The sequence below is a fragment of the Ptiloglossa arizonensis genome, chromosome 3, assembly GCF_051014685.1.
Source record: "Ptiloglossa arizonensis isolate GNS036 chromosome 3, iyPtiAriz1_principal, whole genome shotgun sequence".
Taxonomy (NCBI): Eukaryota; Metazoa; Arthropoda; class Insecta; order Hymenoptera; family Colletidae; genus Ptiloglossa; species Ptiloglossa arizonensis.
The window spans coordinates 25,172,534-25,185,289 of NC_135050.1; the positions used below are offsets into that span (position 1 = coordinate 25,172,534).

Here is a 12,756-nt window from a genome sequence, read left to right on the forward strand (position 1 = left end):
TGGAAAAATATAGGATTTAGATAACAAAATTAAACTGGAAGAAATATTGTACTATTAGGCAGAGTGCATAATACACTGGTTTCGATAAATTTGATCGAAAATCGAACGTGTATATACATTAGTCCTAGTACGGATAAATATTTCGGAAACGAAATATATTATATAATAAATAGAACATTGTGCATACTTTATGTAACATATACGTCAAACATTGCACACTCAACAGTTTGAATGCATTCGTATCAATATGCATATCAAAGCAAGTCCCTGTAAACTCTAACCTCGTAAGACTGATCGTTTTAGTGATGAATATTTTATCCAAAATTCAAATACTGAAAGAAATTATGCGGATTGTACAAATTAGTCGCATGAGAAGATGTACTTTTTGTAGCTCTTTATTTAACGTCTACATTGATCATACATGTAGTGACATAGATACTACCTTGATCAAAAAGTTTTAGGACTTTATTCATAAAATCAAAAATACAAATTTATTCGTCCAAATCGATATGGTCCCCTTCAAAGTAGTCCCCATTGACTGCAATGCACTTGCGCCAGCGCTTGATCCAATCCTCGAAACACCGCTGGTACTCAATTTTCGGTATGTCCATCAGAGCTGTCTTCGATTTTGTCATGACCTCCTCTCGGGTACTGTAACGCGTTCCGCGAAGCGGTTTTTTAATTCGGTTGAACAGAAAAAAGTCGCAGGGAGCCAGATCTGGTGAATTTGAAGGCTGCTGGATAGTGTTCGTGTTGTTTTTCGTCAAAAACTCGCGGATAAGGATCGCATTGTGCGCCGGTGCGTTATCGTGGTGCAAAATCCACGAGTTGTTTGCCCACAAATCTGGCCTTTTTTGACGAATTGCTTCGCGCAAACGTCTCAAAACGCCCAAATAATATTCTTTGTTGACTGTCTGTTTTTCTGGCAAGAATTCTTGATGCACAACACCATTGTAATCCATGAAAACCGTGAGCATCGCCTTCTTTCTTGACTGAAAACGACGTGGTTTTTTCGGTCTCGGCTCTTCCGGTGCACGCCATTCACTCGCTTGATGTCTGGATTGTGTGTCATACTCATAAATCCACGTCTCATCTCCAGTGATGATACGTTTAATAAATGTTAGGTCGGATTCGGCCTTGGAAATCATGTCTTTCGCGATTTCAACGTGGTCCTTTTTTTGCATGAAATTGAGGTCTTTCGGCACCAGTTTTGCAGCGACACGTCTGAGGCCCAAATCACTAACCAAAACGTCTTGAACGGATCCATAAGCAATGTTCAAGTCCTCTGCCAGCTCTCTGATGGTCAATTTGCGGTTTTCGGACAACATTTCTTGAATTTTATCGATGTTTTCATCGGTTTTCGACGTTGTCGGCCTGCCACTGCGTTTGTCATCCTCGACCGACTCACGACCACTTCTGAAGCGTTCGTGCCATCGAAAAACATTTGATCTCGAAAGAGTATCGTTGCCGAAATACTTCTCCAACATATCCAAGGTCTGCGGACCGTTAAATCCGTTTTTTACACAAAATTTAATGCAAACTCGTTGATGCTCAAATGATGCCATTTTCAAAATCGAAGACACGAACAAAGGAGATGTGCTCAGTACAACGTAACTTTTACAAATATCAAGCTATGATGCTGAAATTGGAAGGAAGTGTTAATGACAGATATGGTAACCTAACAAAAAAAAAAAAGAAACAATCGGGTGATTGACAGCGACACACGGGGGGACAGTCCTAGAACTTTTTGATCAAGGTATAAGAATGCAAATGCAGTGATTAGTAAAATGAATTATGCAAGTGTTTATTATTGTGTCTTGCTTATTGTACATTCAACGAAAAATATCAATAAAGGACACGAATAAAAAAAACTCGAAAAGAAGAAAAAGAAGTGGAAGAAAAGAAACAGAATTATAATTTATACAGAAAAAGTCATTGAATCTCAAGTTTCAGATTCTTAGAAACAGATCCATCGAGATGAGGTAATGGAGAGAGCTTACGCGTAATTAGCAACAAAATTAAAGAGATTAATAAACGTGAAATTAGTTGTAAATTGCGATACTTGTGACCAATAATTTCATCCTTTTTTTATTTTGTAAGTACACAAACGTACTTAGTAAGCACACGTTAAATCTCCCGACGCTATTCTATTGTTCGAATATGTTTGTTCGGTTGGTTGCTATCTTTCAGGGTATCAGCGTGTCGACGAAAATGATCTTCTTGAACAACTTCTTCGTTTATTAATCATCATATCGATCTGGATTCATTTGCACTAAACTTTGTTTATATTATTGGACGAAAGTAAAAATGGATTTCTCTTCGAAAGTTTTATGAGGTGTTGGTCACATAGGAGAACAATATTATCGTTCTTCGAGTTGCTCGACTCTACACTTTCATACATTTAGTCGCGAAACTTTCTCGATTATTATTTTACCGATGAATCATCCTTCGAAGGGAGAACAACTTCCAGTTCATCGAAGTTTTAATAAAACAAGTTTTCACGAGATTAACAACGATAACTCATCACACAATACAAACGATTGACAAACAGAATTATTTGAAAATGTAATTATCCGATGTGTTCGGAAATTTGTATCTTTTTACCGATATTTTCATACTGATCCATATAAAGAAAAGACAAACGATCAAGGAACGATTCAAAGAGTTCAAAGCTAGAAGATCCAATAATCAACTGATGATTTTTATCGATCGCTTAAAGATCGAAACAAACCAGACTGGTCCATTCTAATCGATGGTTCAACAATCTTATTTGTCGATCTTGGGACGGAATGTTGGTGTAAATCTTGTGGAAATTTGTTCGTCAAATTTCGATGAAGACGTTAACACATTGTCAAGGACACCACACGATATATTGCATACCGATTCTTGTGAGAATTCGGAGGCAAACAGAGGACCAACAAATTTTTAACGACTCGTGTTTCGACGGGCAGTCGTTTCGATCGCGTGCAAGTGGTGATATTAAAGAGTGTTTTAGATCGAAGATGAAGTGTTTCAATGAAAATACACACCGAGTAGACATCAGTGTATATTTTCAAAAACGTGTACAAAAACGTTCCACACACTTGAAAATCACTCTGCTACCTTACCGACGTTTAAAGGCCACAGGTATAAAAAGAAAATAAATTTAACAATTTCTTATTTATCTTTGTAAAAATATTCTTAACATATTTATGAGTTCTCTTTCTGATGCAGATAAGACCGTACACGATGTGATGTGGATATGTGTTAGTTATGGTAAGTGAACCACGCGATCCTGTATTATAATCGGTTGACTGGATTGTTCGTCTGCAAGAAGAATGCTTACAAGTGTTCATAATATTTTCACTTTAGTGTAGTGTCTACTAGCTCCTCTATTCTCACATGTATCGTTGTTATTAGCCGAGAACGGGTAAGATGGAAAGAGTACGATAGAAAGAAAGCTGATAGACTATGTAAAGATACATATTGCAAGGTAGGGATGACAATATGTATAAAATAGATCAAGCAAAAAGAATTAATAATGAGATCACACATATCATGCTGTTCTTGGTTGCTTTTCGACTGCCTCTTCACTTACTACATTCATCTTAAATTCCCCAACGCGCACACACTTTCATTACACTTTCGAAAAGGTCACACACGCTTGATCTCTTCTGCACAGTTCCAAACACTTCACAACAAACCGGATTACCTATCATCCAGAATAGTTCAAACACGCTAACCCACACACACACACAGTTTGTTAATCTTCTTACAACTGTAATCTAGGATGGAAATGTAAACACTCGTTAGACCTCTTCTTGCAATCAGACACTACCTTTATTATTTGTACTTGTCTTTAACAATTTATTATGTGTACAAGAAATGATCGATCTGTCGTGAAATGAAAATTAACAGCCACTATGCGTGTATCTTTTTCTTTTCTCTCGATAACACTTACTCTTTTTCACACGTTTTCTTTCGACCGATGTTTGTTCTTTTTCATTCAACTTGTTTGTGAACAAATGGTATGGAACATATTTTCTTATTCTTCTTCTTGCCACTAACAGAGGACAGAGACTAACAACGTCCATATTGCTATTCTAAACCGAGCCTCTAATTCTAGTTGTGCGTACACCAGTTGCCAGATTTGAGTCGCTCTAGCTGTTCCACTTTTTTGTTTCAAAACTGTACAAAAAAAATAGAGACAGGGGTAACTACATTTTAATCTTGATATTGAGTGGATTCAAATTAGTACATTATGTTTCAGATATATTTTCATTTCTAGTTTTAATCCAGTTAAAGAATAAAACGAGATGTGGTAAAATAAGATCCGTTGTTTACTGTCAAGGACTTTCAAGTCACGAATTTAATCGAAAGTTTACGTATCGGTAAAGTTAGTTGTTTTGTTTACTAAAATATAGTATCATGGAAATTAAAAATCAATCGCCACGTGCGAAGATGGTAATGCTATTGTAATAATACATTTTCATGAATACATTGATCAAATTTTTTGTTATACAAAGCCTTGTACTGCTATTGTAAGTCTAATTTGAATTTGAATGGGGAATTATTCAAATGTATGTTTGGCTGGTTGCTACCCTGCAGGATATTAGTTCGTAAGTAATATTTTTTGTTTTTAAATGAATATTAACGATCCTTGTAAAAAATCTATATGCCGCAGGTTCTACAACTGAACTTTAAAATAGAGTAATACTATTATAAGCACATATAAACCTAATGTCGAGTGTAAAGTCTGCTTAAACAGAATAATCGTATGGCCAAACGTGTTTTTGAATTGTTAACTAAGTTCCTCTGATCATTCAAGTAATTCGCTTTAAATGTCATTAATTGAAAAAAACCTGAATCGTGTTAGATATTGGAGTATAAATTTTAGCCTACGGATTAATAGTAGGGGGAATCAATGAGGCGACAGAGATTATTTAGAGGAGTTACATACTGATCCTAACGTCAGTTGTACAACAAAGGTGCAGTGGAAACAAGTGTGATAAACTCGTACGTTAAATTTATTTTTTAATATCATTGGTACACACGTACGTACATACAACACATTACACAGAGGACTTGAATGAATATATAAATTCTAAATACATAGACAAAAGTAAGAACGAAGTGTTGTTCAACGTTTGGCGATAAACTCTTCGTTACAAAGTTATAAACAAATATTGTGCACGTAAAGTATCCAATGATTATCGTTAATCATTTTTCATCGTTAGACGATCTAAACTGTGTATCGTTTAATCTGTGTATCGTTTGGTAACAATTCCACGCTGTAAATAATAAGTGTGATAAAAAAATAATCATTTAACATTTGTAATCAAATACACGCGCGTGGTATCAACGTAATATCGATGGAGACAATTATTTACCATTTCTGGAAAAGTAAATATTTCTTGTAAAATGTTTACAAACTACAAGTTTTGTAGCTTCTATCACCTGTCCCGGGAACCCCGTTAATACCATGAAAATCACTTTATCGTAAAGAAATCCATTATAATGAACGTCTAGCACGACACCGATGTCTATCTTCGAGAATCCTAATGAACGATAAATTATGAATGTTGAATGCCGATCCGGAAATAAGTGCAAACCAGAAATTATAGTAGACTACAACAGACAAAAGGCAGCTGTCGACTTATCCGACCAAATGAATGCCTATAGCAATCCGTTACGCAGGACCATAAAATGGTATCGAAAACTAGCCTTCGAATTGTTATTAAATACTACGGTTGTAAATAGTTACATTCTGTACAAAGATATTACCAAGCAGAAAATTAGCATTACTGAATTCCGGAAAGAATTAGCTCTATCCCTTACAAGTTATGAAAAAGAAGACATTCCATCGAACACAAATGCAATAAGATCTAAAAAATGGTAACATAAACTACAGAGAAAACCGGGAAAAGTCTCTGAAGTACGAAAATATTGCAAATTATGTTATGATAAAAATGCAACCGAAGATGGTAGAGCAATGGCCAGAAAAAAGACTAGGCGAGTTGTCACATTTTGTAATAGCTGTGAAGGACAACCGTTTTTATGTTTATCATGTTTCAATGAAATCCATTAGTCCTGTAGTGAATCAAAATTAAGTAAGTTTTAAATAAATTTTCCGGAATTCCATAAAACAGTGTACATTTTATAACTGTATATCGTGTTACCTGCTGACAGCCATCGATGGCTGATGAGACATTCAACGTGTTAAATTATGGATTAGTAGTGGGAGGAATTGATTAAGCGACAGAGATTATTTAGGGGAGTTGAAAACTAGACTTGGTATCAGTTGTGTACCGAAGGTTCCATGGAAACGAGTGTGACAAAATCCTTTGTACATTACATTTACTATTTATATTATTCATCCACGAGTACGTACATACAGCACGTCCCTACACAGTTTGTCTCAGATATTTGCTGACATATTGCAAGGACTTGAGCAAATAAAAATTCTAGATCCTAGATAAAAAATAGAAACAAAGTGTTGTTTAACATTTGGTAATAAAATCTTTGTTACGAAGTTATAAACAAACGTTGTAGACGATCGACTATGTTTATCTTGACTCTGTTATTACCTGTCGTGTGTCGTTTTGCAATTGTTCCATGTTGCTAATAATCGGTATGATAAAGAATGATTATTTAACACTTTTAACTCAGATACAAGTTTGTCATGGATGAGAGGAGATATAATATTAGTTCATAACAACATAGAGCGTTATCGTCAAACTTTACATAATGTTTTTCCGTTACTTTTGTCTGTAGATTATGTTCTCGTACTTTGAAAAATCTAGGACAATCTGTGTATAACAAAACACGCAGATCATACACACTACATAGAACACCCCATCCATATATTGCACTCTTTACATGTAGCACGATAACTTGCACATTTATACTGTTCGTAAGTTTGGAGCACTTTTGGATTTTTGTCAAAAGCAAAGCTGGTTTATAAACGTATACTCGGGGCATCGAAAATTTTAGCACTTCAGATTAAAATTACTCGGGTACAATATAAAATGGGAATCGCAAATCGTCGTTTAGTTTATTAAACATTCCATGAACAGAATCTTACTTCTTACGTAAGCTGAAAGTAATTGCATCGTTTTCACTGAATGTCGCGTGAAAATCGTTAAAGCAAAGGAATTAAATGTTTCAACGTTGAATTAAAATTTGAGAGTCGGAGCAAAAACTTAAGAGCTGTTGCAATTTACATACAATTAAGACTAATGAATTGAGCTAAGATTAATTTCAAATATCTCTTGGGGCACATCTTTTAGCAAGAGGAGTGTAGACAGAACAGTAATTAAATCTCTGAAACAGGTGGTTCCAACGTATTCAATTATGAGTTTCCATTTAAAATAGAAGTACTTTGAACTGGACATTACTATACTTATCGCTTCGAGTTATTACAGATGCAAATACTTGGAATACATAATCTTGTACCTTCCGTAATAACGTTTTGTTCGCTGTGATTATCATTTAAACACAATTAATAGATATTTCGAGTAAGAGTTTGTTTAAAAACGATTATTGTGAACAAGTCGGAAGAAGATAAAAATTGATCTGCACATATTTTATCAATTATTCCATTTTGTACTACTATAATTAAATATCCAAGAATACTCGTAATTAGTTAGAAATAATTAATAAATCAATTTTATATGTAAAATTTAGATAATTATGATAATGTATATGAAGATATTTTATTCATTGGGTGATACGTCCAATAAATAGAATTCTTTATGCGCGTGGTATCAATAATGGAGACAGAGATGGTAATATCGATGGAGACAGTTATTTACCATTTCTGGAAATATAAATATTTATCGTAAAATCGAATACATCTCCGTATTAGCCAGGACTTTAAAAATTTGTTTAGTTATCTCCATAATGTAAAATCAAATTCATATTTTTCTTTCATTGGCAGCAAACAATATAAAAATTTATTCGTTTAAATGTAAATACGTTTCGTATTTTCTTTTTTCAGATTTTTGAATCGACGATTTAAGTAAAATGCAAAACACGGTGAGCACTAAAAATGTGCGAGCACACACACACTCGATCGAGGAGTTCTTCGCCGAGACGGTAGTCCTGTTAACCGGAGCTTCCGGTTTCTTGGGTAAAGCTATCCTGTTTAAGCTGCTGTCTACATGTCCACGGCTGGTTACAGTTTTCATACTGCTCCGTTCGAAGAGGGGAGAAACGACCGACGAACGATTCAAGAAGATTCTAGCAGACCCTGTGCGCAATTTACGATCCTTATTGATTGCTTAATGATAAAACAAAAACGAATCGATACACGCAAACATCGTTCAAATTGTGGTATTAAAAGGTGTCTCAGATCGAAGGTGAAGGTTTACAAACGTAAGAAACGCGCGTTCTACAAACATAATTGTTTAATCATGAGAATAGTCGGACGATCTTCGACTATAAGATTATCAAGAACATGAAAATTCTTCGTTTCTATGCTAATTACATTTCAATATCACTTATCATTTGAACGACATTTGCGTGAACTAATGCTGTATAATGATTATCTCAAAAATTCGCAAGGTGTTGTAGTTACAGATGTAACTGAATGACCAAACAGAAACTCACAGACACGTTTGTTACGAACGGTTGAAAATGGAAAAGGAAAATGTGTCGATATAGCTCGAACACAATTTATTTAAATTTTTATAAACTTTTAAACGCATTCTCTTGTATATTTTATTCGACATTCAACTGAACGGATTTCTGAGATAATTTTCTAAGTTGTTGTATCCACATCTCTGTTTTCTTTGATACAAACAACGCGTATATACAATATATATGTATGTTTGTAGCAAAATATAAAGTAGAACTATTGATAGATAAAGTACTCGTTGTTCATAATGTGCGAAAAGATGATTCTTTTTATCTTTCTATCATCAATGCTTATCTTAGAGCAGAGAACCGACTTTCACATGAGTTCATAATTGTTTATAGGTTTTCGACAAACTTCGAAAGGAGATGCCTGAAGCGTTGAACAAAATCCATTACATAGAGGGTGATATAGGATTCTCCAAACTGGCTCTTTCGAACCATGACAGAAATATGATAATACAGAAGGTTAACATAATCTTTCATAGCGCAGCCACCGTGAAATTCGACGAGCCATTGAAAGTAGCCCTTAATTTGAATACACAAGGCACGAGCCGCATCATAGACCTGTGCAAAGAAATGACACAACTAATCAGCTTTGTCTATATTAGCACAGCTTACAGTAACGCAAATCGATTTGAGATCAACGAATCGATTTATTCGTAAGTATAACTTTTCTTTCGTGCATCTAGCACTAGAAAGATAATCGAGACAATATTTACATTATTTCACTATTACTCTGTTTATTTTGCACTGATCGTAAATTTTTGTTTTAGTCGTTTTCACGTTATACCAAGTAAAAGATCACGAGTAAGCATAACTACTTGAAAACTAATGTAGACAATATTTGCATTATTACACAAACATTGTATTATTTCCACGATTATTTCGCACTGCTCGTAAATTTTTGTTTTCGTCGTTTTCATGATATACTGAATCGAAGATCACGTTCTTGGCTCATATTCCGACTATATTCTAAAATATTCGAATCATATTGCAGCACAAAGTTGAAGCCATCCACCGTAATTGAATTATGCGATAACCTAGACGATGAGACGCTGGCGAAACTTCAGCCATTGATTCTAGAAGGGCATCCCAACACTTACACGTTTACGAAGAACTTAGCGGAGCAATTAATATCGACGAAGGGAAAAGATTTGCCGGTAGCGATAGTACGACCGAGTATAATTGGAGCAGCAATGAAAGACCCCTATCCTGGTTGGGTGGACAATGTAGTCGGTCTTACAGGTATTACATGTGAATTTATTTCAATTTTATTTTTGTTTTAAGTTTACATCGAAGATTTAGGACTGGAGGTCACAACCATCACTTAGTAACGAAAATTGACACAAATTGATTAATAAAACGGGATGCAAAATAGAAATTTATATATAGTATAAATTATTCTGAATGGATAACTTTATATTGTACAATTTAGCATATACTGAAAAATGTTTTCTCAAAGGATCGTCCGAATGTTATAGGTTTAATTAGAGGCAGTATGAAAGGAATTGTCAGATATCACAAGTGTGAACCAAGAGCGGAGGCTGATTTGGTACCTGTCGATTATGTTACTGACACGATAATATGCGCATCATGGCACAATTTAACACAACGGAATGATTCCATTCAAATTTATAATTGCACCTGCAGTCAGGGAGGTTTGAGGTAATGTTCGGTATATCGAAAATATTATTTCTTCCAATGACGTTTTATTATCCTATCTATTGATGATCGAAATTTTAATACTATTGTTCTATAGATTTTCCGGTTAATCACGTACAGGAGGAGTATGAACTTTAATTCCGACAAGCATTAAACGCGAGTGACTTATCAATGCAGCTTTGCATTGTTGTCGTGAAGAAGTACTATAACGATAGCTCATTGTAGCTCGTAAAATCTATAATCTGCAGCTCCATGTTTATGATTTTCTTCTTAATTTTGACCCGTAGAATAAATCTGTAATTTTTGTAACATTCGCAAAGATTCGCCCTGTATACATAATCTGTATCTAAAATAGGACGTAATTAATTTTATGAACATTGGCAATACTTCCTCTCAGATTTCAACGCTTCCTGCAATTAGTTTCAAAAGCATCCACAGAAGTACCATCAGAAAGCATACTATGGTATCCATACGTCACAGGAGGTGCAAACAAATTTATCTGCAATCTTCTATTATACCTTCTACATTATTTCCCGGCATTTATGGCAGATATTTTTTTAACGATTCTGGGCAGGAAAGCTACGTAAGTAGCCATAATTAAATATAGCGAAAGGATGCATCGAACAATTTTAATAACGACACACTTCGTTTCAGAATGTTGAACATGATTAAACGAGTGTTCCGGTATCTCACATCCGTGCAGTATTTCTGCCTTAATGAATGGAAGTTTCATAGAAACAATATGAACGATCTGACGAAAGATTTAAAAGTGTTAAAAGACAGCAATAATTTCATCACTCATACCAATGATCTCAAGTGGGATGTATATATGCGTGACTATGTGATAGGAATCAAGAAGTGTATCCTTAAAGAAGATGTAACGGAAAATAAAGCTCAAAGACGATTATTCATGTAGGTATAGAAACATACTAGTGTAACTGAATCGAATGATGACAATTCTTATTATTTGATTTAATGAGAACTTTGATATTTCAGATTGTATTGTTTACATCGCATCACTCAAGTATCATTTGTAGTCGCAATACTGGCAATTACAGCAAAGTGTATTGGTTACTAGCTACAACATTTGACAGTTGGATTACCTCTTGTAAAAAATTCATAAAGACAAACTACAGTTATGTAGTATAAATAACAGATTGATCAACAAGTTATGCCGCTTTCGAAGGCGTATAAATCAGTATAAATAATTTGTCAAAAAAATCATCTTTTTATGAAAATGGAATATGTTGTCCCCTTTTTAAAAAAATTTTAATTTTTTCTTCAGTGAACGAAGTCTCATTTGTATAACCAGTTTTTACTCAAATATGTAACTTTTATGATATTAAATTGTTTACATTTTTTAAACAAATTAGAAATCGTTAAAATGGTGACACAACAACCTTTTTTCCTCCGTCTTAAATTTTAGACACATACATGTACAGTTGCTTCGACAAGTAAACAAAAATTTATGTATTCACATCGAAAGTGATCAATTTTAATATACTCGTAGAAATTGATGCATCCACAATTTCTGTATGTGAATTATAACAAATAAAATCTACACGAAGACCTGTTTCATCCTTCGAATATTGCAATATACGTACAATCTTAGACACTTTGTGTATTTTTACATAATATGTGCATCTCAAAATATTTTGTGCGTTTAAATTTTTCAAATGTGTGCAATTTAATAATCACGTCGTGTAATGTCTCTGCAATAATGGCTCCAGTCTATCTACATTGCATTATCGTTAGATTACCATAGAAATTCCATTTCGATTCGACTACAACGAACGAATAGTCCGCAAGATTCTTGAATGTTTAATACATAATCTTTCATCTACGTATGTAATTGAAATGTACAAAAAGTAAAAACAATCTCAAAGATGTCTCCGGTGCCTTTTAGTACTACATTGGGTACTATACTTATTTCATTGCCTGTCTTTGACCTACTTATAACATTAATAGTATACAGTATACTATCAATAGTATACAACAACCATCGTTTCGAAAGATTCAAAAAAGATAACGAAATACGGACAATAAAGATACTCCCAAGTATAGTACACACTTATTACCTCCCTTTGTCTCTTTTGAACTATCCAGTACAATGTAGCTATGCATCTCGCTAGTCTTCCTTCATTTTTTTCCTATCCGGTACATGAATAATCAGACAATACAATACACGAAAGTAGTCCTACCCTTACTGCACCGCCATATTGTTCAACTGCCTCTACCCAAACTATCCCTGGTTTCTTAGCGCAACACCGCAATAACTTGTACCACTCTAAATAATAAATACCAGTCCGGTATTTCAGTGTATATTAAGAGAAGTCAAAAACAAAAAAAAAAAACGTCCATACAACATACCAAGTCCCCATATGAAGAAACTGCAGTCCATATTTTTTTCCTAAACGCATTCCTGTGTAATACAATCCATCAATACGTTAAGTGTAACATACTAGGTTGTTCAATAAG

At 34.3% G+C, this 12,756-nt stretch overlaps 1 protein-coding gene across 4 annotated transcripts; it reads left to right on the plus strand.

Annotated features, from left to right (window-relative positions):
- Positions 1–2,321: 2,321 nt before the first annotated feature.
- LOC143144411 (putative fatty acyl-CoA reductase CG5065) lies at positions 2,322–12,126 on the plus strand. 4 transcript variants are annotated; one of them, XM_076306774.1, is made up of 9 exons: positions 2,322–3,126; positions 3,214–3,255; positions 7,979–8,232; positions 8,959–9,275; positions 9,614–9,861; positions 10,098–10,281; positions 10,676–10,861; positions 10,933–11,190; positions 11,275–12,126. In XM_076306774.1, the coding sequence occupies exons 3-9, from the start codon at positions 8,005–8,007 to the stop codon at positions 11,354–11,356; spliced, it is 1,503 nt and encodes a 500-aa protein (XP_076162889.1). In that variant the 5' UTR covers positions 2,322–3,126; positions 3,214–3,255; positions 7,979–8,004; the 3' UTR covers positions 11,357–12,126. The 4 variants fall into 4 exon arrangements, with proteins under 4 accessions (XP_076162889.1, XP_076162890.1, XP_076162891.1 ...); XM_076306775.1 differs by lacking the exons at positions 2,322–3,126; positions 3,214–3,255 and adding an exon at positions 4,961–4,995; XM_076306776.1 differs by lacking the exons at positions 2,322–3,126; positions 3,214–3,255 and adding an exon at positions 5,126–5,173.
- Positions 12,127–12,756: the final 630 nt, after the last annotated feature.

What these genes read in the sequence shown, in the direction of transcription:
- LOC143144411 (XM_076306774.1), top strand. Translation starts at nt 8,005, where the DNA reads ATGCAAAACACGGTGAGCACTAAAAATGTGCGAGCACACACACACTCG. An exon ending in ATCAACGAATCGATTTATTC is followed by an intron (nt 9,276 to 9,613) that starts GTAAGTATAACT and finishes ATCATATTGCAG; the next exon opens with CACAAAGTTGAAGCCATCCA. An exon ending in CAATGTAGTCGGTCTTACAG is followed by an intron (nt 9,862 to 10,097) that starts GTATTACATGTG and finishes CGAATGTTATAG; the next exon opens with GTTTAATTAGAGGCAGTATG.